The sequence below is a fragment of the Engystomops pustulosus genome, chromosome 4, assembly GCF_040894005.1.
Source record: "Engystomops pustulosus chromosome 4, aEngPut4.maternal, whole genome shotgun sequence".
NCBI lineage: Eukaryota > Metazoa > Chordata > Amphibia > Anura > Leptodactylidae > Engystomops > Engystomops pustulosus.
The window spans coordinates 218,345,159-218,369,286 of record NC_092414.1 but is presented as its reverse complement, the minus strand read 5'-3'; the positions used below and the strand labels follow the sequence as shown (position 1 = coordinate 218,369,286).

Here is a 24,128-nt window from a genome sequence, read left to right as displayed (position 1 = left end):
TATCAGCTGCATTTTAGCTACATTAGACTTTTTTGGGGATATCTTATTAACCCCTATATGTAGAGTTTTTTGAAAACCTGTGTCAAAGATTACAATTGTTATTTATGCTACTTACATTGATTTATCCCTCCAGTTTGACATCTTTGTTGTTTGCTGTCCTGTACTTGGTCATTTATTAACTTACCGTATATACTCGTGTATAAGCCGAGTTTTTCAGCACAAAAAATGTGCTGAAAAACCTCATCTCGGCTTATACACGAGTCAATAATTAATAAAAAGTATAATTAAGTATAATTAATACTCACCCTCCGGCTCTCGGAACCTCGGCGCGGGCTCCCGGTCCTCGGCGGCAGCTCCCGATCCTCTGCGGCGGCTTCTCTCTTCTATCTTCACTTGCCGGCAGTCGCGTCTATGCGATCTGCCGGCGGGCGCACAATATGATGTAGCGTTGTCGCCGCTGATGACGTCATCAGCGGCGACACCGCCGCATCGCACTGTGCGCCCGCCGGCAGGTCGCATGGACGCGACTGCCGGCAAGTGAAGATAGAAGAGAGAAGCCGCCGCCGAGGATCGGGAGCCGCCGCCGCCGAGGATCGGGAGCCGCCGCCGCCGAGGACCGGGAGCCACTGCCGCCGAGGACCGGGAGCCGCCGCCGAGGACCGGGAGCTGCAACTAAGCATCAAAGGTGAGTATTGTTGGAGGGTGAGTATTAAGTTTATTTTTTTATTATTCGCTAGGCATACTGAGGAAAGGCTGTATATTTTTTGGGGCAGGCTGTATACTTTTTGGGGCAGGCTGTATACTACATGGGGGCAGGCTGTATACTTCTTGGGGCAGGCTGTATACTTCTTGGGGCAGGCTGTATAATACATGGGGGCAGGCTGTATACTTCTTGGGGCAGGCTGTATAATACATGGGGGCAGGCTGTATAATACACGGGGGCAGGCTGATTGTATACTACTTGGGACAGGCTGTATACTACAGGGGCTGGCTGGTTGTATACTACAGGGGGCTAGCTGGCTGTATACTACACCCTCGGCTTATACTCGAGTCAATAGGTTTTCCCATTTTTTTGTGGTAAAATGAGGGGTCTCGGCTTATACTCGGGTCGGCTTATACTCGAGTATATACGGTATTATGTGTGTTTTATTGAGAATTCAGTATTGATTACATATTTTTTTTCGTCATGAATTTAGTTATGTAGAGTTTGCCTGTTGTAGGTATTAATTCGTTTGACACAAGGCAACTAGGAAAAGTTTACAGAATGGGAGGAGTTTTCTTACAAAAATCTATCACAGGAGTTTAGGCAGGTGCCATGTAGGAGAGACAATAATTGACTGTTATTTTCAGCTATTATTTTAGCTATGTATATTCGCTGGTGTAATCTGTGATACTGTCTTCTTACAGTTTGAGTTTGAACAATCTACCAGGCACATCTTGTATCAAGTTGGCATCTGTAATAAGGAATAACCCCTCCCTGAGGACTCTTCATGTGTCTTATAATGATCTCTCCTGTCCTCACCTCAGTGACTTGATGGAAGCTCTGTCCAGTCCAGGCTGCAGGATGGAGGATTTCCGGTGAGTATGAGATTTGTACAGGATGAGATACGTGCAACAGTTGTGCAACTATATAGATAATATGGCACACATGGGAATGAATTTTGCAATTTTTTTTTTTCAGTGAATATTTCACATAAAATAGCCTTAGCCTTGAAAAGAGAAATATACATAACAGATCAAAAATTTTACGACGTTTCGGTCATCTCGACCTTTGTCTAGTAAGATCTGGCTTTTAGGCATAGATGTGGAGGCTTGGTGAGGCCACTTCTACCAGTCAGTGGGGTAACTATATTATTCTGGACCCAATGGCAATATTTATAAGCCCCCACCACTATTTACAATGAACAACATGCTTCTGCTACTCCAACTAATAGTAAAATAATAAGAAAAGATGCATGCAATTTTATTGTAATTTATGGTAAATAGAAGGGATATCATTTACCATAAGTTTTGACTTCTTCTATGTTTGTCCACAGCTGTACTGAGTAACCAAACCCAAAGTGGATATGTGTACTTAGTCTTATAGGATCTGTAGACAACCGACAGTGCTAGAACCAGGCATCATTATCCAATAGGTGCTCCTCAGTTAGTCCTGACTCACCCCCGCTCCTAATCCCAGCTTGCATACTACAGATCTTTATATTGGACCATATGACAATTCAACACACAGAACAAAAAACAACATGTGACTTGTCTGTGCTGCAGACTCCTGATCTCTCAGCCTTCACAGGAAAAGAGCTCACAGCCTGGTGAGATGACAGTAGGGGAGGGAGGCGCTGTACAGGAGCAAAAAGGTGGGGGCTGAGAGCTGAGGAGTGAGAACCACACAAGACGTGTTGTTTTTTGAAATGCAGCCAAACCAAAGCCCAACCCTGGGACTACACAATTATACTGTAGTGCAAATGCTTAGAGAAAGCAGAAAGGCATAGTTGCAATGCAGGTGTGATGCGCTTCTGTCTTTAGTGAAAATGAGGTCCCTGGTGACAGGTTCCTTTTAAGGCCCCTATTACAAGGCGGCCTTAATTGGCGAGCTTGGTGGGCGTCCAAAAGAGGCAATGTTTTCTTTATCCCATACTGGAAATTTTCATATTTTCCAGAATCCTGTAGTCAAGCATCAATGGCTATAAGTCTCCACACACCTGCAAGGTGGTTTTATTGAACAACCTTCTATAAGGAGATCTCTTATTTCCCAATCCCAGTCAAAAGTCTCTCACTCAGCTAAACGAGCTCCATCCAATGTACTGAGATGCAAAGACATTGAAACAGCGCTGTCTAGAGTTGGGAGTCTGTTCCTTCTGGAATAGATATACTGATTTGGCTTCCTGAAAGTCAGGGTTGATGTTAATGGGGCTGCCTTTTAAGGTAGCCAAAAGAGGCAATGTTTTCCTTATTCCATCCTAGAAATAACATTTGCATTTTTGTTATATACCTGCTATATGTGCCTAAGCTCAATAAAAGAAGACCTAACCATCATTTGAAGCTTCTCAAACTTCCTGAATTGTGTTGTGTGAACACTTTAGTTTGTTGCATTCTGTTTGCTGGTTTCATATTTCCAACTACTTGCACTTGGTGGAATGCAAGGTGTGGACAGGTACAAAGGTCATGGGTGAGCTTATAAACCCTTTTATTAGTAAAGGGTGTTTTACATTGCCCTAAGGATACGCCCTTTTGCTCTGTTTCCCATATTGTACAGCCTCTGCTTATGTGACCCTGCCTGGTAGGCTGCATTCCCATGACCATCGGGGACACCTATACATAGAACACAAGAAAAATGTGAAAACCACAATACAATCCCCACATATATGGTATCACCTTATCTGTACGTTAAAACAAAATCATAGTTGACGGCGTAACATAATTTTTCAAAAACTTACCAAAATTACGATTTTTATCTATCTTGTCTCATGTAGGAAAAGTTTTAATCCCACAACCAGATTTTATTCATCATTACATTTCTCTCCTTAAAGGGGTATTCCAGCCTGGCCATTCACATTTAACTTCATCTGCCAAATATATACAGTTCTTCAATTGGATGTCATTTAAAAATTAAGTACCTGTGTGAAGGAAATGTCCCATAAATGTAGCCATTTAGTCCATGGTCATTCTTGGATACTACCACCATTGCACTCTTGCAGCCACCAGACATGAGCTATTGAGGCTGCCCGACCAGCTGGTTTCAGCAATCATTACCACAGAATGACTGAGGGACATGTAGTAACTCCCGGCTATTTCATATACAGAAAATGTTTGGGGTTTTTGTGTGCTATCACTCCGGCAGCTGTGGTTGTATCCAAGGACAGCTGTCTGAGGGACCATATGGTTACATTTATGGGAAATTATCTTCACCCAAAGACATTTTATTTAATAACATCTAACTAAAGGAAAGTGTATATATATACACTTACTTTATTAGGTACACCATGCTAGTAACGGGTTGGACCCCCTTTTGCCTTCAGAACTACCTCAATTCTTCGTGGCATAGATTCAACAAGTTGCTGGAAGCATTCCTTAGAGATTTTGGTCCATATTGACATGATGGCATCACACAGTTGCTGCAGATTTGTCGGCTGCACATCCATGATGCGAATCTCCCGTTCCACCACATCCCAAAGATGCTCTATTGGATTGAGATCTGGTGACTGTGGAGGCCATTTGAGTCCAGTGACCTCATTGTCATGTTCAAGAAACCAGTCAGAGATGATTCCAGATTTATGACATGGTGCATTATCCTGCTGAAAGTAGCCATCAGATGTTACAGGGTACATTGTGCTCATAAAGGGATGGACATGCTCAGCAACAATACTCAGGTAGGCTGTGGCGTTGCAACGATGCTCAATTGGTACCAAGGGGCCCAAAGAGTGCCAAGAAAATATTCCCCACACCATGACACCACCACCACCAGCTTGAACCGTTGATACAAGGCAGGATGGATCCATGCTTTCATGTTGTTGACGCCAAATTCTGACCCTACCATCCGAATGTCGCAGCAGAAATCGAGACTCATCAGACCAAGCAACGTTTTTCCAATCTTCTACTGTCCAATTTTGATGAGCTTGTGCAAATTGTAGCCTCAGTTTCCTGCTCTTAGCTGAAAGGAGTGGCACCCGGTGTGGTCTTCTGCTGCTGTAGCCCATCTGCCTCAAAGTTGGATGTACTGTGTGTTCAGAGATGCTCTTCTGCCTACCTTGGTTGTAATGGGTGGCGATTTGAGTCACTGTTGCCTTTCTATCAGCTCGAACCAGTCTGCCCATTCTCCTCTGACCTCTGGCATCAACAAGGCATTTCCACCCACAGACCTGCCGCTCACTGGATGTTTTTTCTTTTTCGGACCATTCTCTGTAAACCCTAGAAATGGTTGTGCGTGAAAATCCCAGTAGATCAGCAGTTTCTGAAATACTCAAACCAGCCCTTCTGGCACCAACAACCATGCCACGTTCAAAGGCACTCAAATCACCTTTCTTCCCCATACTGATGCTCGGTTTGAAATGCAGGAGATTGTCTTGACCATGTCTACATGCCTAAATGCACTGAGTTGCCGCCATGTGATTGGCTGATTAGAAATTAAGTGTTAACGAGCAGTTGGACAGGTGTACCTAATAAAGTGGCCGCTGAGTGTATATGTCTGATGAATCACATTATATGTGAATTTCCACATGAGACTATCCCTTTAATGTCTTTAAATCATATGAACTGTTTGTAATATGAAGTTTGTAATATATCATATATTATATCATATGAACTGTTTGTAATATGAAGCATAATTTTCTAAGAGTTACACATGCATTTTGTATTTAGTTACTGAGAAAGTGAAGTGCTTTAACAAATTCAAGATAATATTGGACACGTCTACATTGAATAAAGTGGCATCAACATGTTATCCACCTCTCATCTTCTTCCAGCTTGACTAGGAATGATCTCCCAGACACATTCTACATCCAGCCTGTATCAATAACCATAAATAACCAGTCACTGAAGATATTTTGCCTTTCCGGTAACCGTATGTCTGGTCCTCACCTCAGTGACTTGATTAAAGCTTTGTCCAGTCCATCCTACAGGATAAAAGTATTAGAGTAAGTATATGAGATGTGTACAGGAGGAGACATTACTGTGACTATAAGAGTTGTACAGGAGGAGAAATTACTATGAATATAACAGATGTGTACAGGATGAGACATTATTGTTATTATAAGACACAAGTACAATGGGGAACATTTACTAAGAATGTAGGAAACTGCACTAAAATTGCTCTTCCCTTGTATAATGCTGGGTGCCACAGATTCATTAAAAACATGCACCAGAAATCATGAATCTGACACTTCTTAAATACGTGTGAAAGTTTATATCTAAAAGAATGTGCAAAGTCTGTCAAAAAACTGGTGCAAAGCCCTTAGTTAAGCCCCAATGAAAACAGAAGGAGAGATTACTGTGATCATAAGAGATATATACAGGAGGAGACATTCCTGTAGGTATAAGAGATGTGTACAGGAGGAGACATTACTTTGAGTATAACAGATGTGTACAGGAGGAGACATTACTGTGAGCATAAGAGATGTGTACAGGAGGAGACATTACTGTGAGCATAAGAGATGTGTACAGGAGGAGACATTACTGTGAGTATCAGAGATGTGTACAGGAAGAGACATTACTGTGATATAAGAGAGGTGTACAGGAGGAGACATTACTGTGAGTATAAGAGATGTGTACAGGAGGAGACATTACTGTGATTATAAGAGATGTGTACAGGAGGAGACATTACTGTGAGTATAAGAGATGTGCACAGGAGGAGACAATACTGTGAGTATAAGAGATGTGTACAGGAGGAGACATTACTGTGAGTATAAGAGATGTGTACAGGAGACATTACTGTGAGTATCAGAGATATATACAGGAAGAGACATTACTGTGAGTATAAGAGATATGTACAGGAGGAGACATTACTGTGAGTATAAGAGATGTGTACAGGAGGAGACATTACTGTGAGTATAAGAGATATGTACAGGAGGAGACATTACTGTGATTTAAGAGATGTGTACAGGAGGAGACATTACTGTGAGTAGAAGAAATGTGCACAGGAGACATTACTGTGAGTATAAAAGATGTGTACAGGAGGAGACATTACTGTGAGTATAAGAGATGTGTACAGGCGGAGACAATACTGTGATTATAAGAGATATGTACAGGAGGAGACATGACTGTGAGTATAAGAGATGTGTACAGGAGGAGACATTACTGTGATATAAGAGATGTGTACAGGAGGAGACAATACTGTGAGTAGAAGAAATGTGCACAGGAGACATTACTGTGAGTATAAAAGATGTGTACAGGAGGAGACATTACTGTGAGTATAAGAGATGTGTACAGGCGGAGACAATACTGTGATTATAAGAGATATGTACAGGAGGAGACATGACTGTGAGTATAAGAGATGTGTACAGGCGGAGACAATACTGTGAGTAGAAGAGATGTTTATAGGAAGAGACATTACTGTGAGTATAAAAGATGTATATAGGAAGAGACATCACTGTGATTAGAACCCTCCAGATTCCACTTTTACAGCAATGATATGTACATGTCCTCGATTCGGAATGATTTAGACTCTTAAATTGGGAACATGGGGAGAAAGAAGGGATTGGAAAGAAAAAGATGTGAGTGTAACTTTAAAAATTAACTTTTATTAATTGTTTAAAATTGTTGAGTATGTTCTCATACTAATCTGTAAAAAAATTTCTAGTATGGCAGTAATTTTGGCTGACGTACTATTATCCTAGTCACATGGGTGATATGAAAACACCCTGGGATTTGTAATCGGGTGTGGGTGCCCTTATCATTAATTATACCCTCCCGAAATAAATATTTCTCCCACGTAATTGTATTGTGGGGATTAAAGGTTCAGGGATGAGCTTGATAGATAAGTCAGTCCCAGCGCTTTTTGGCAACCTGATACAATGCTCTAATCATATCTATTGTCACTGTCAGAGTAGCGATCGTAATATCAGTAGCGTATATCGCTCTCTGACCAGTGACACAGTATCGCGCCAGCAGTTAGCTCTAGTGGCTGGAGATAAACTAGAGATTTCTCCCCGGCTTCCCTGGCCCTTAGAAGAAGCCGGGGAGACCCGGCGAAACACATGTCGGGACGCTATTAGTTTATCTCTAGTCACAGCTTAGGGACAGATTTTATCAGGGATAGTTGCTATCAACACTTACAGAGATAGATATCAGTCATCAGCGCACAAACAAGCTGACAGTCTCAGCGGTGTGGACGCACGCTAGCTGAGACAACAGCGATCGCGCTGCGGCAGTAAAGGGAAACGCAGTGTTTGTTTCTCAAGAGCCGCGATCCAGCCACTAGAGCTAACTGCTGGCGCGATACTGTGTCACTGGTCAGAGAGCGATATACGCTACTGATATTACGATCGCTACTCTGACAGTGACAATAGATATGATTAGAGCATTGTATCAGGTTGCCAAAAAGCGCTGGGACTGACTTATCTATCAAGCTCATCCCTGAACCTTTAATCCCCACAATACAATTACGTGGGAGAAATATTTATTTCGGGAGGGTATAATTAATGATAAGGGCACCCACACCCGATTACAAATCCCAGGGTGTTTTCATATCACCCATGTGACTAGGATAATAGTACGTCAGCCAAAATTACTGCCATACTAGAAATTTTTTTACAGATTAGTATGAGAACATACTCAACAATTTTAAACAATTAATAAAAGTTAATTTTTAAAGTTACACTCACATCTTTTTCTTTCCAATCCCTTCTTTCTCCCCATGTTCCCCGTTTCTTTTTGGTCGTTATTAAATTCATTAGGTGGTGCACATCGTGAGTGTTCATCCATTGGAACACTGTAAACAATTCAACAACTCTTAAATTAAGTCAACAACGTCAACAACTCTTAAATTGTTCTGGATTAATTTTGACTGCTCTTCTTTACATTGTTTTATTGCCAACATCTGTGGTTATCCTACTCCAGGACCAGCAGCAGAACACCCAGACACACACTAATGTAGATGTGCTTCAAGTCTAACAGACAACCACTGTTTACATAAAAACACAAGCTTAACCCCTTAAGGACGTAGCCAGTTTATAGCTTAAGGTGCAGCCCCATTTTCTGTATTCTGACATTTGTCGCTTTATATGGTTCTAACTTTTTAACACTGTAACTTATCAAAGCGATTATGAGATAGTTTTTTCCCAACATGTTGTCCTTAATTTTAGTGGTAAATATTGGCTGATAAGTTTTGAATTTATTTTCCAAAAAAAGAAAAATTTGCCATTTTTGAAATTCAAAATCATTGTGCTTTCAGGCAGATAGATTTACCACCTAATTAAGTTCCCAATATGTCTAATTTACATTTTCATTATTTTTTAATATGCCTGGAAATTTATTTTGAAGTCATGCGGCTTACAAATCGAATGTCGCTTTTCCGTATTTTCAGAATTGACTATTTTGTAGATAATTACTGTTTTGAAAGAAATTTTAAATATTTAACATTTAAAAACCCCCTGTGTAGCAACCCATTTTCAAATCTGCACCCCTTAAGCTATCAGAAACAGCTGTTAGGAAGATTGTTAACCCCTTGAGATCCCGAAGATGATGCGGGGGGGAGAGGGGAGATCATGGGGCAGAGATTCCCAAAATGGAGTTTAAATGCCGCAGTCGCAGCAGCATTTAACAGGTCGAACACCAGCAATCGGAGCCCACTCCATCCACGGATGTTACTCGGGGAGTAAACCCATGTAACCCCATGTATTCTGATCCAGAGCTGAGCCGGCATCAGCTCAGAGTCGGATATATCCGCCGCTGAGCGCTAAGTCACTGCACTCAGCATTGGATATTTCCGCCGTGGAGCAGGAAGGGTTAAAGGGGTATTTCTGTTGGGGTATTCATATTTCAATTAATCTGCCATATACATATATTCCTTCAATTAAAAACTGTGTGAAGATCGCTTTAAATAAACAACATAAGACATCCTTCCAATTTTTTCCCCTCCCACACTGAGCAGCGTCAATAGATGAAAAAAATTTTGTGATAATCCTCTGTATATCAGCATAACACCGGGAGATGGGCGACTTGTGCATAATCTGTTCATAGCAGCTAAACAGTGTGAAAGTAGCAGAAGCTGAGCACTTTCATATGAGATACAATTAAACTACATATAATGGGCCTCATTTACTAAGGGTCCGCGGACTGCCTTTTCGTCGGGTTTCCCGGCGATTTCCGTGTTGCGCCGCATTTAAAAGAGGTTTTTGGCGCACGCGATAGGATTTCGGCGCAATCACGCTGACTCCCATGCGGCGCAAATTGGGAGGCGTGAACGTTGGACAACCCGACGGATTCGGACTACGCGCTGGATTTTAAATTCTAATTGTGTCGCAAGACATGCACTCACATACACCAGGAAGAAGAAGGTGAACTTCAGCGGACCTGAGCGTGGAAGCAACACATGCAGGAAATTGGGCGCACGAGCTACGTGAATCGCGCCAGACTTCATCTTCGTCGGATCGGGGATCGCGACAGGACTGTGACCAGTGCTCGATAACTCCCCACAGTTAAACTCTGAATGTAGAATCCATTTTTACAGGACAGGAAGAGGTTACAATAAGAGGTTATTGCTTTTTCCCGCACAAAGTCTTTATTGCCTTTAGGTCTTTATGTCGAGGGCACATGGCCTTAGCCTTAGACGAACAATCACCCCAACAGGCTTCCAGGCTTGTCATAATGTGATCCCTAGGTATTTTTTCATCCTTCCTTTTATTTTTTTGTTTCTGGGTAGGTTTTCCATCATCTTCATGTTTGGTTTTCCCTTCTAAAAGTTATATTTAAAACTTCTTTATTAAAAAAAAAGCATACCTTAAAATGTTTTCACGTTTGCTAAAATGATTTAATAAAAGTTTAAAAAAATCTTGTAATTTACCTCTAACACATTGGGGCAGATTTACTTACCCGCGATTCACTAAGATCGTGTAACATTTACTTACCCTGTCTGTCGCAATCCCCGCTGTGCATTGTCTGGCGAAAATTAAAATGAACTCGCGATTCACTAAGATCGTGCGCCCGGTATCCTGCTTGTGTCGCCTCCCCGCTCAGGTCCCCAGAGTTCACCTTCTTCTTCCTGGTGCATGTAAGTGCATTGTCCGTGTATAATGCGCTGTGCGGGGAGTCACTAAGATCTTGTGCCCAATATCCTGCATGTGTCACTTCCCCGCTCAGGTCCCTGGAGTTCACCTTCTTCTTCCTGGTGCATGTAAGTGCATTGTCCGTGTATAATGCGCTGTGCGGGGAGTCACTAAGATCGTGCGCCCGGTATCCTGCTTGTGTCGCCTCCCCGCTCAGGTCCCCAGAGTTCACCTTCTTCTTCCTGGTGCATGTAAGTGCATTGTCCGTGTATAATGCGCTGTGCGGGGAGTCACTAAGATCCTGCCCCCGATATCCTGCATGTGTCGCTTCCCCGTTCAGGTCCCCGGAGTTCACCTTCTTCTTTCTGGTACATGTAAGTACATTGTCCATGTATAATGCGCTGTGCGGGGAGTCACTAAGATCCTGCGCCCGATATCCTGCATGTGTCACTTCCCCGCTCAGGTCCTCGGAGTTCACCTTCTTCTTCCTGGTGCATGTAAGTGTATTGTCCGTGTATAATGCACTGGGCGGGAAGTCACTAAGATCCTGCGTCCAATATCCTGCATGTGTCACTTCCCCGCTCAGGTCCTCGGAGTTCACCTTCTTCTTCCTGGTGCATGTAAGTGCATTGTCCGTGTATAATGCACTGTGCGGGGAGTCACTAAGATCCTGCGTCCGATATCCTGCATGTGTCGCTTCCCGGCTCAGGTCCCCGGAGTTCACCTTCTTCTTCCTGGTGCATGTAAGTGCATTGTCCGTGTATAATGCGCTGTGCAGGGAGTCACTAAGATCGTGCGCCCAATATCCTGCATGTGTCGCTTTCCCGCTCAGGTCCCCGGAGTTCACCTTCTTCCTGGTGCATGTAAGTGCATTGTCCGTGTATAATGTGCTGTGCGGGGAGTAACTAAGATCCTGTGCCCGATAATCTGCATGTGTCGCTTCTCTGCTCAGATCCCCGGAGTTCTCCTTCTTCTTCCTGGTGCATGTAAGTGCATTGTCCGTGTATAATGTGCTGTGCGGGGAGTCACTAAGATCCTGCGCCCAATATCCTGCATGTGTCGCTTCCCCGCTCAGGTCCCCGGAGTTCACCTTCTTCTTCCTGGTGCATGTAAGTGCATTGTCCGTGTATAATGCGCTGTGCAGGGAGTCACTAAGATCCTGCACCCGATATCCTGCATGTGTCGCTCCCCGCTCAGGTCCCCGGAGTTCTCCATCTTCTTCCTGGTGCATGTAAGTGCATTGTCCGTGTATAATGCACTGTGCGGGGAGTCACTAAGATCGTGCCCCGATATCCTGCTTGTGTCGCCTCCCCGCTCAGGTCCCCGGAGTTCACCTTCTTCTTCCTGGTGCATGTAAGTGCATTGTCCGTGTATAATGCGCTGTGCGGGGAGTCACTAAGATCGTGCCCCCGATATACTGCATGTGTCACTTCCCCGCTCAGGTCCCCAGAGTTCACCTTCTTCTTCCTGGTGCATGTAAGTGCAATGTCCGTGTATAATGCGCTGTGCGGGGAGTCACTAAGATCCTGCGCCCGATATCCTGCATGTGTCACTTCACCGCTCAGGTCCTCGGAGTTCACCTTCTTCTTCCTGGTGCATGTAAGTGCATTGTCCGTGTATAATTCACTGTGCGGGGAGTCACTAAGATCCTGCGTCCGATATCCTGCATGTGTCGCTTCCCGGCTCAGGTCCCCGGAGTTCACCTTCTTCTTCCTGGTGCATGTAAGTGCATTGTCCGTGTATAATGCGCTGTGCAGGGAGTCACTAAGATCGTGCGCCCAATATCCTGCATGTGTCGCTTTCCCGCTCAGGTCCCCGGAGTTCACCTTCTTCTTCCTGGTGCATGTAAGTGCATTGTCCGTGTATAATGCGCTGTGCAGGGAGTCACTAAGATCGTGCGCCCAATATCCTGCATGTGTCGCTTTCCCGCTCAGGTCCCCGGAGTTCACCTTCTTCTTCCTGGTGCATGTAAGTGCATTGTCCGTGTATAATGCGCTGTGCGGGGAGTCACTAAGATCCTGTGCCCGATAATCTGCATGTGTCGCTTCTCTGCTCAGATCCCCGGAGTTCTCCTTGTTCTTCCTGGTGCATGTAAGTGCATTGTCCGTGTATAATGTGCTGTACGGGGAGTCACTAGGATCCTGCGCCCAATATCCTGCATGTGTCGCTTCCCCGCTCAGGTCCCCGGAGTTCACCTTCTTCTTCCTGGTGCATGTAAGTGCATTGTCCGTGTATAATGCGCTGTGCAGGGAGTCACTAAGATCCTGCACCCGATATCCTGCATGTGTCGCTCCCCGCTCAGGTCCCCGGAGTTCTCCATCTTCTTCCTGGTGCATGTAAGTGCATTGTCCGTGTATAATGCACTGTGCGGGGAGTCACTAAGATCGTGCCCCGATATCCTGCTTGTGTCGCCTCCCCGCTCAGGTCCCCGGAGTTCACCTTCTTCTTCCTGGTGCATGTAAGTGCATTGTCCGTGTATAATGCGCTGTGCGGGGAGTCACTAAGATCGTGCCCCCGATATCCTGCATGTGTCACTTCCCCGCTCAGGTCCCCGGAGTTCACCTTCTTCTTCCTGGTGCATGTAAGTGCATTGTCCGTGTATAATGCGCTGTGCGGGGAGTCACTAAGATCCTGCGCCCGATATCCTGCATGTGTCACTTCCCCGCTCAGGTCCTCGGAGTTCACCTTCTTCTTCCTGGTGCATGTAAGTGTATTGTCCGTGTATAATGCACTGGGCGGGAAGTCACTAAGATCCTGCGTCCAATATCCTGCATGTGTCACTTCCCCGCTCAGGTCCTCGGAGTTCGCCTTCTTCTTCCTGGTGCATGTAAGTGCATTGTCCGTGTATAATGCGCTGTGCGGGGAGTCACTAAGATCGTGCGCCCGATATCCTGCATGTGTCACTTCCCCGCTCAGGTCCCCGGAGTTCACCTTCTTCTTCCTGGTGCATGTAAGTGCATTGTCCGTGTATAATGCGCTTTGCGGGGAGTCACTAAGATCCTGCGTCCGATATCCTGCATGTGTCGCTTCCCGGCTCAGGTCCCCGGAGTTCACCTTCTTCTTCCTGGTGCATGTAAGTGCATTGTCCGTGTATAATGCGCTGTGCAGGGAGTCACTAAGATCGTGCGCCCAATATCCTGCATGTGTCGCTTTCCCGCTCAGGTCCCCGGAGTTCACCTTCTTCTTCCTGGTGCATGTAAGTGCATTGTCCGTGTATAATGCGCTGTGCGGGGAGTCACTAAGATCCTGTGCCCGATATCCTGCATGTGTCGCTTCTCTGCTCAGATCCCCGGAGTTCTCCTTCTTCTTCCTGGTGCATGTAAGTGCATTGTCCGTGTATAATGCGCTGTGCGGGGAGTCACTAAGATCCTGCGCCCAATATCCTGCATGTGTCGCTTCCCCGCTCAGGTCCCCGGAGTTCACCTTCTTCTTCCTGGTGCATGTAAGTGCATTGTCCGTGTATAATGCGCTCTGCAGGGAGTCACTAAGATCCTGCACCCGATATCCTGCATGTGTCGCTCCCCGCTCAGGTCCCCGGAGTTCTCCATCTTCTTCCTGGTGCATGTAAGTGCATTGTCCGTGTATAATGCACTGTGCGGGGAGTCACTAAGATCGTGCCCCGATATCCTGCTTGTGTCGCCTCCCCGCTCAGGTCCCCGGAGTTCACCTTCTTCTTCCTGGTGCATGTAAGTGCATTGTCCGTGTATAATGCGCTGTGCAGGGAGTCACTAAGATCCTGCACCCGATATCCTGCATGTGTCGCTCCCCGCTCAGGTCCCCGGAGTTCTCCATCTTCTTCCTGGTGCATGTAAGTGCATTGTCCGTGTATAATGCACTGTGCGGGGAGTCACTAAGATCGTGCCCCGATATCCTGCTTGTGTCGCCTCCCCGCTCAGGTCCCCGGAGTTCACCTTCTTCTTCCTGGTGCATGTAAGTGCATTGTCCGTGTATAATGCGCTGTGCGGGGAGTCACTAAGATCCTGTGCCCGATATCCTGCATGTGTCGCTTCTCTGCTCAGATCCCCGGAGTTCACCTTCTTCTTCCTGGTGCATGTAAGTGCATTGTCCGTGTATAATGCGCTTTGCGGGGAGTCACTAAGATCCTGCGTCCGATATCCTGCATGTGTCGCTTCCCGGCTCAGGTCCCCGGAGTTCACCTTCTTCTTCCTGGTGCATGTAAGTGCATTGTCCGTGTATAATGCGCTGTGCAGGGAGTCACTAAGATCGTGCGCCCAATATCCTGCATGTGTCGCTTTCCCGCTCAGGTCCCCGGAGTTCACCTTCTTCTTCCTGGTGCATGTAAGTGCATTGTCCGTGTATAATGCGCTGTGCGGGGAGTCACTAAGATCCTGTGCCCGATATCCTGCATGTGTCGCTTCTCTGCTCAGATCCCCGGAGTTCTCCTTCTTCTTCCTGGTGCATGTAAGTGCATTGTCCGTGTATAATGCGCTGTGCGGGGAGTCACTAAGATCCTGCGCCCAATATCCTGCATGTGTCGCTTCCCCGCTCAGGTCCCCGGAGTTCACCTTCTTCTTCCTGGTGCATGTAAGTGCATTGTCCGTGTATAATGCGCTGTGCAGGGAGTCACTAAGATCCTGCACCCGATATCCTGCATGTGTCGCTCCCCGCTCAGGTCCCCGGAGTTCTCCATCTTCTTCCTGGTGCATGTAAGTGCATTGTCCGTGTATAATGCACTGTGCGGGGAGTCACTAAGATCGTGCCCCGATATCCTGCTTGTGTCGCCTCCCCGCTCAGGTCCCCGGAGTTCACCTTCTTCTTCCTGGTGCATGTAAGTGCATTGTCCGTGTATAATGCGCTGTGCGGGGAGTCACTAAGATCGTGCCCCCGATATCCTGCATGTGTCACTTCCCCGCTCAGGTCCCCGGAGTTCACCTTCTTCTTCCTGGTGCATGTAAGTGCATTGTCCGTGTATAATGCGCTGTGCGGGGAGTCACTAAGATCCTGCGTCCGATATCCTGCATGTGTCGCTTCCCCGCTCAGGTCCCCGGAGTTCACCTTCTTCTTCCTGGTGCATGTAAGTGCATTGTCTGTGTATAATGCGTTGTGCGGGGAGTCACTAAGATCCTGCGCCTGATATCCTGCATGTGTCGCTTCCCTGCTCAGGTCCACCGGAGTTCACCTTCTTCTCCCTGGTGCATGTAAGTGCATTGTCCGTGTATAATGCGCTGTGCGGGGAGTCACTAAGATCATGCACCCGATATACTGCATGTGTCACTTCCCCGCTCAGGTCCCCAGAGTTCACCTTCTTCTTCCTGGTGCATGTAAGTGCAATGTCCGTGTATAATGCGCTGTGCGGGGAGTCACTAAGATCCTGCGCCCGATATCCTGCATGTGTCACTTCACCGCTCAGGTCCTCGGAGTTCACCTTCTTCTTCCTGGTGCATGTAAGTGCATTGTCCGTGTATAATTCACTGTGCGGGGAGTCACTAAGATCCTGCGTCCGATATCCTGCATGTGTCGCTTCCCGGCTCAGGTCCCCGGAGTTCACCTTCTTCTTCCTGGTGCATGTAAGTGCATTGTCCGTGTATAATGCGCTGTGCAGGGAGTCACTAAGATCGTGCGCCCAATATCCTGCATGTGTCGCTTTCCCGCTCAGGTCCCCGGAGTTCACCTTCTTCTTCCTGGTGCATGTAAGTGCATTGTCCGTGTATAATGCGCTGTGCAGGGAGTCACTAAGATCGTGCGCCCAATATCCTGCATGTGTCGCTTTCCCGCTCAGGTCCCCGGAGTTCACCTTCTTCTTCCTGGTGCATGTAAGTGCATTGTCCGTGTATAATGCGCTGTGCGGGGAGTCACTAAGATCCTGTGCCCGATAATCTGCATGTGTCGCTTCTCTGCTCAGATCCCCGGAGTTCTCCTTGTTCTTCCTGGTGCATGTAAGTGCATTGTCCGTGTATAATGTGCTGTACGGGGAGTCACTAGGATCCTGCGCCCAATATCCTGCATGTGTCGCTTCCCCGCTCAGGTCCCCGGAGTTCACCTTCTTCTTCCTGGTGCATGTAAGTGCATTGTCCGTGTATAATGCGCTGTGCAGGGAGTCACTAAGATCCTGCACCCGATATCCTGCATGTGTCGCTCCCCGCTCAGGTCCCCGGAGTTCTCCATCTTCTTCCTGGTGCATGTAAGTGCATTGTCCGTGTATAATGCACTGTGCGGGGAGTCACTAAGATCGTGCCCCGATATCCTGCTTGTGTCGCCTCCCCGCTCAGGTCCCCGGAGTTCACCTTCTTCTTCCTGGTGCATGTAAGTGCATTGTCCGTGTATAATGCGCTGTGCGGGGAGTCACTAAGATCGTGCCCCCGATATCCTGCATGTGTCACTTCCCCGCTCAGGTCCCCGGAGTTCACCTTCTTCTTCCTGGTGCATGTAAGTGCATTGTCCGTGTATAATGCGCTGTGCGGGGAGTCACTAAGATCCTGCGCCCGATATCCTGCATGTGTCACTTCCCCGCTCAGGTCCTCGGAGTTCACCTTCTTCTTCCTGGTGCATGTAAGTGTATTGTCCGTGTATAATGCACTGGGCGGGAAGTCACTAAGATCCTGCGTCCAATATCCTGCATGTGTCACTTCCCCGCTCAGGTCCTCGGAGTTCGCCTTCTTCTTCCTGGTGCATGTAAGTGCATTGTCCGTGTATAATGCGCTGTGCGGGGAGTCACTAAGATCGTGCGCCCGATATCCTGCATGTGTCACTTCCCCGCTCAGGTCCCCGGAGTTCACCTTCTTCTTCCTGGTGCATGTAAGTGCATTGTCCGTGTATAATGCGCTTTGCGGGGAGTCACTAAGATCCTGCGTCCGATATCCTGCATGTGTCGCTTCCCGGCTCAGGTCCCCGGAGTTCACCTTCTTCTTCCTGGTGCATGTAAGTGCATTGTCCGTGTATAATGCGCTGTGCAGGGAGTCACTAAGATCGTGCGCCCAATATCCTGCATGTGTCGCTTTCCCGCTCAGGTCCCCGGAGTTCACCTTCTTCTTCCTGGTGCATGTAAGTGCATTGTCCGTGTATAATGCGCTGTGCGGGGAGTCACTAAGATCCTGTGCCCGATATCCTGCATGTGTCGCTTCTCTGCTCAGATCCCCGGAGTTCTCCTTCTTCTTCCTGGTGCATGTAAGTGCATTGTCCGTGTATAATGCGCTGTGCGGGGAGTCACTAAGATCCTGCGCCCAATATCCTGCATGTGTCGCTTCCCCGCTCAGGTCCCCGGAGTTCACCTTCTTCTTCCTGGTGCATGTAAGTGCATTGTCCGTGTATAATGCGCTCTGCAGGGAGTCACTAAGATCCTGCACCCGATATCCTGCATGTGTCGCTCCCCGCTCAGGTCCCCGGAGTTCTCCATCTTCTTCCTGGTGCATGTAAGTGCATTGTCCGTGTATAATGCACTGTGCGGGGAGTCACTAAGATCGTGCCCCGATATCCTGCTTGTGTCGCCTCCCCGCTCAGGTCCCCGGAGTTCACCTTCTTCTTCCTGGTGCATGTAAGTGCATTGTCCGTGTATAATGCGCTGTGCAGGGAGTCACTAAGATCCTGCACCCGATATCCTGCATGTGTCGCTCCCCGCTCAGGTCCCCGGAGTTCTCCATCTTCTTCCTGGTGCATGTAAGTGCATTGTCCGTGTATAATGCACTGTGCGGGGAGTCACTAAGATCGTGCCCCGATATCCTGCTTGTGTCGCCTCCCCGCTCAGGTCCCCGGAGTTCACCTTCTTCTTCCTGGTGCATGTAAGTGCATTGTCCGTGTATAATGCGCTGTGCGGGGAGTCACTAAGATCCTGTGCCCGATATCCTGCATGTGTCGCTTCTCTGCTCAGATCCCCGGAGTTCACCTTCTTCTTCCTGGTGCATGTAAGTGCATTGTCCGTGTATAATGCGCTTTGCGGGGAGTCACTAAGATCCTGCGTCCGATATCCTGCATGTGTCGCTTCCCGGCTCAGGTCCCCGGAGTTCACCTTCTTCTTCCTGGTGCATGTAAGTGCATTGTCCGTGTATAATGCGCTGTGCAGGGAGTCACTAAGATCGTGCGCCCAATATCCTGCATGTGTCGCTTTCCCGCTCAGGTCCCCGGAGTTCACCTTCTTCTTCCTGGTGCATGTAAGTGCATTGTCCGTGTATAATGCGCTGTGCGGGGAGTCACTAAGATCCTGTGCCCGATATCCTGCATGTGTCGCTTCTCTGCTCAGATCCCCGGAGTTCTCCTTCTTCTTCCTGGTGCATGTAAGTGCATTGTCCGTGTATAATGCGCTGTGCGGGGAGTCACTAAGATCCTGCGCCCAATATCCTGCATGTGTCGCTTCCCCGCTCAGGTCCCCGGAGTTCACCTTCTTCTTCCTGGTGCATGTAAGTGCATTGTCCGTGTATAATGCGCTGTGCAGGGAGTCACTAAGATCCTGCACCCGATATCCTGCATGTGTCGCTCCCCGCTCAGGTCCCCGGAGTTCTCCATCTTCTTCCTGGTGCATGTAAGTGCATTGTCCGTGTATAATGCACTGTGCGGGGAGTCACTAAGATCGTGCCCCGATATCCTGCTTGTGTCGCCTCCCCGCTCAGGTCCCCGGAGTTCACCTTCTTCTTCCTGGTGCATGTAAGTGCATTGTCCGTGTATAATGCGCTGTGCGGGGAGTCACTAAGATCGTGCCCCCGATATCCTGCATGTGTCACTTCCCCGCTCAGGTCCCCGGAGTTCACCTTCTTCTTCCTGGTGCATGTAAGTGCATTGTCCGTGTATAATGCGCTGTGCGGGGAGTCACTAAGATCCTGCGTCCGATATCCTGCATGTGTCGCTTCCCCGCTCAGGTCCCCGGAGTTCACCTTCTTCTTCCTGGTGCATGTAAGTGCATTGTCTGTGTATAATGCGTTGTGCGGGGAGTCACTAAGATCCTGCGCCTGATATCCTGCATGTGTCGCTTCCCTGCTCAGGTCCACCGGAGTTCACCTTCTTCTCCCTGGTGCATGTAAGTGCATTGTCCGTGTATAATGCGCTGTGCGGGGAGTCACTAAGATCATGCACCCGATATCCTGCATGTGTCGCTTCCCCGCTCAGGTCCCCGGAGTTCACCTTCTTCTTCCTGGTGTATGTAAGTGCATTGTCCGTGTATAATGCGCTGTGCGGGGAGTCACTAAGATCATGCGCCTGATATCCTGCATGTGTCGCTTCCCTGCTCAGGTCCACCGGAGTTCACCTTCTTCTTCCTGGTGCATGTAAGTGCATTGTCTGTGTATAATGCGCTGTGCGGGGAGTCACTAAGATCCTGCGCCTGATATCCTGCATGTGTCGCTTCATCGCTCAGGTCCCCGGAGTTCACCTTCTTCTTCCTGGTGCATGTAAGTGCATTGTCCGTGTATAATGCGCTGTGCGGGGAGTCACTAAGATCCTGCACCTGATATCCTGCATGTGTCACTTCCCCGCTCAGGTCCCCGGAGTTCACCTTCTTCTTCCTGGTGCATGTAAGTGCATTGTCCGTGTATAATGCGCTGTGCGGGGAGTCAGTAAGATCGTGCGCCCGATATCCTGCATGTGTCACTTCCCCGCTCAGGTCCCCGGAGTTCACCTTCTTCTTCCTGGTGCATGTAAGTGCATTGTCCGTGTATAATGCACTGTGCGGGGAGTCACTAAGATCCTGCACCCGATATCCTGCATGTGTCGCTTCCCCACTCAGGTCCCTGGAGTTCACCTTCTTCTTCCTGGTGCATGTAAGTGCATTGTCTGTGTATAATGCGCTGTGCGGGGAGTCACTAAGATCCTGCGCCCGATATCCTGCATGTGACGCTTCCCCACTCAGGTCCCCGGAATTCATCTTCTTCTTCCTGGTGTATGTAAGTGCATGTCTTGTGACACAATTTTAAAGTTAAATCCCACGCTCAGTCTGACGTCCCGCCCCCCCATTTCTGTCACATGAAAGTCCGCGTGTGCGACACAATCCCCTTCTAAAAAGCTGTCACATTGGCTCAAATCTGGAAAATTTCTAAAAGCCGACGAAAGTGCGATCAGCGGGACTCTTAGTAAATAAGCCCCATTGTCTACAAAGAAAAAAAAACATTGAATACTTTTGTTAGAGAAAAGTCTAAAACCTTAGATGAGTATAAAAGGTGGAATATTCTACTTCAGAAATAAAAGTTTAATAAAATGACTTAATAAAAGTGTCAAATACTTACTGAAAAGATCATTGAATACATTTGTTAGAGAAGTGTGTCAAACCGCAGATAAATATAAACCAATCAAGGAGGAGTATATACTGTATCTGTAGTGAACACATTTATGTGCCTAACAACTGTCAGAACTTTTTAGAGTAAAATAACTTTTAATCTTGCAGAGATTATATATTTTTGCTGGACTTACTTATGGAGAGAATAACCCCCAGAGACGCTGAGGATCCCTCCTGTTTCAGACATGGTAAGGAATCCTTCGGTACTTATTTTATTTCTGTATACATTATGTATGATCCACCATTATTCCATAAGATATTCCATAAGATATAGAACCAAAAACCACTGTTAGATTTTTGATAAAAATAGAAAAATAAATTGACTATACTCTGCTCCGCAGGGCATGTGCCAATCCAAAATTAACACCTATAAACAAAAGTACACGAAAAGTACAGTTCATTTACCCATCAAAATAACAATTAATCCCTGCAAAAATGGTACCATAGAAATGCAATATATCTAGGTCTGTGAACAAGGCAGGGGAGAGTCCTCTATGGCTTGGTTGTTCTACCATCACCATAGACAGGGGCATCCTCTACACCTAGAGGAGAGGAGGTTCTACCATCACCATAGACAGGGGGCATCCTCTACACCTAGAGGAGAGGAGGTTCTACCATCACCATAGACAGGGGTCATCCTCTACACCTAGAGGAGAGGAGGTTCTACCATCACCATAGACAGGGGGCATCCTCTACACCTAGAGGAGAGGAGGTTCTACCATCACCATAGACAGGGGACATCCTCTACACCTAGAGGAGAGGAGGTTCTACCATCACCATAGACAGGGGGCATCCTCTACACCTAGAGGAGAGGAGGTTCTACCATCACCATAGACAGGGGCATCCTCTACTCCTAGAGGAGAGGAGGTTCTACCATCACCATAGACAGGGGCATCCTCTACACCTAGAGAAGAGGTGGTTCTATCATCACCATAGAGAGGGGTCATCCTCTACACCTAGAGGAGAGGAGGTTTACCATCACCATAGAGAGGGGTCATCCTCTACACCTAGAGGAGAGGAGGTTCTACCATCACCATAGACAGGGGCATCCTCTACACCTAGAGGAGAGGAGGTTTACCATCACCATAGAGAGGGGTCATCCTCTACACCTAGAGGAGAGGAGGTTCTATCATCACTATAGACAGGGGGCATCCTCTACACCTAGAGGAGAGGAGGTTCTACCATCACCATAGACAGGGGGCATCCTCTACACCTAGAGGAGAGGAGGCTCTACCATCACCATAGACAGGGGGCATCCTCTACACCTAGAGGAGAGGAGGTTCTATCATCACCATAGACAGGGGGCATCCTCTACACCTAGAGGAGAGGAGGTTCTACCATCACCATAGACAGGGGGCATCCTCTACACCTAGAGGAGAGGAGGTTCTACCATCACCATAGACAGGGGGCATCCTCTACACCTAGAGGAGAGGAGGTTCTACCATCACCATGGACAGCTGACATGCTCTACACCTAGAGGAGAGGAGGTTCTACCATCACCATAGACAGGGACATCCTCTACACCTAGAGGAGAGGAGGTTCTACCATCACCATAGACAGAGGGCATCCTCTACACCTAGAGGAGAGGAGGTTCTACCATCACCATAGACCGGGGGCATCCTCTACACCTAGAGAAGAGGAGGTTCTACCATCACTATAGACAGGGGGCATCCTCTACACCTAGAGGAGAGGAGGTTCTACCATCACCATAGACAGGGGGGATCCTCTACACCTAGAGGAGAGGTGGTTCTACCATCACCATAGACAGGGGGGATCCTCTACACCTAGAGGAGAGGTGGTTCTACCATCACCATAGACAGGGGGCATCCTCTACACCTAGAGCAGAGGCAGTTCTACCATCACCATAGACTGGGGGCATCCTCTACACCTAGAGGAGAGGAGGTTCTACCATCACCATAGACAGGGGGCATCCTCTACACCTAGAGGAGAGGAGGTTCTACCATCACCATAGGCAGGGGGCATCCTCTACACCTAGAGGAGAGGAGGTTCTACCATCACCATAGACAGGGGGCATCCTCTACACCTAGAGGAGAGGAGGTTCTACAACCACCATAGACAGGGAGCATCCTCTACACCTAGAGGAGAGGAGGTTCTACCATCACCATAGACAGGGGGCATCCTATACACCTAGAGGAGAGGAGGTTCTACCATCACCATAGACAGGGGATATTCTCCACACCTAGAAGGAGAGGCGGTTATATCATCACCATAGACAGAGGGCATCCTCTACACCAGTGATGGGCAACCTTTTGAGCTTGGTGTGTCAAAATTCGCAAAAAAACCAAGCATAACTCGGGTGGTGTGTCACCTTGACAAAAAAAACATAATTTTGTGATATTTATAGTTTAAATAACAAATATGTATAATTATTTAACTTCTAGGGTACTTTAATCCTAGGTTGTGTGATTGATCCTACCATGTACTACCATACTACAGTATAGCAGTATATGGGGATTTTCCACATCATCTATTTATTACAATGTGCTGGACAATCTCTCAGCCTCCTGGCTACTGCACCTTGCCGTGTAGGAGCCGAGGATGAACTTTAACTCTCCGGCGGCCGTGTGTCACTGAAAATGGCTATGCGTGTCAGCACTGACACGCGTGTCATAGGTTGGCCATCACTGCTCTACACCTAGAGGAGAGAAGATTCTACCATCACCATAGACAGAGGGCATCCTCTACACCTAGAGGAGAGGTGGTTCTACCATCACCATAGATAGGGGGCATCCGCTACACCTAGAGGAGAGGTGGTTCTACCATCACCATAGATAGGGGGCATCCTCTACACCTAGAGGAGAGGAGGTTCTACCATCATCATAGACAGGGGATATTCTCCACACCTAGAAGGAGAGGCGGTTCTATCATCACCATAGACAGAGGGCATCCTCTACACCTGCAGGAGAGGTGGTTCTACCATCACCATAGACAGGGGGGATCCTCTACACCTAGAAGAGAGGTGGTTCTACCATCACCATAGACAGGGGTATCCTCTACACCAAGAGGAGAGGAGGTTCTACCATCACCATAGGCAGGGGGCATCCTCTACACCAAGAGGAGAGGAGGTTCTACCATCACCATAGACAGGGGGCATCCTCTACACCTAGAGGAGAGGAGGTTCTACCATCACCATAGACAGGGTTCATCCTCTACACCTAGAGGAGAGGAGGCTCTACCATCACTATAGACAGGGG

At 47.6% G+C, this 24,128-nt stretch overlaps 1 protein-coding gene across 1 annotated transcript in view; it reads left to right on the top strand.

The window, feature by feature from the left end:
- Positions 1 to 24,128, top strand: part of LOC140128355 (NACHT, LRR and PYD domains-containing protein 1-like) — a 67,546-nt gene that overhangs the window by 1,173 nt on the left and 42,245 nt on the right. The window contains exons 2-4 of the mRNA XM_072149992.1: positions 1,408 to 1,578; positions 5,460 to 5,630; positions 21,022 to 21,101. Coding sequence (XP_072006093.1) covers positions 1,408 to 1,578; positions 5,460 to 5,630; positions 21,022 to 21,101 — 422 coding nt within the window. The remainder of the gene's footprint in view (positions 1 to 1,407; positions 1,579 to 5,459; positions 5,631 to 21,021; positions 21,102 to 24,128) is intronic.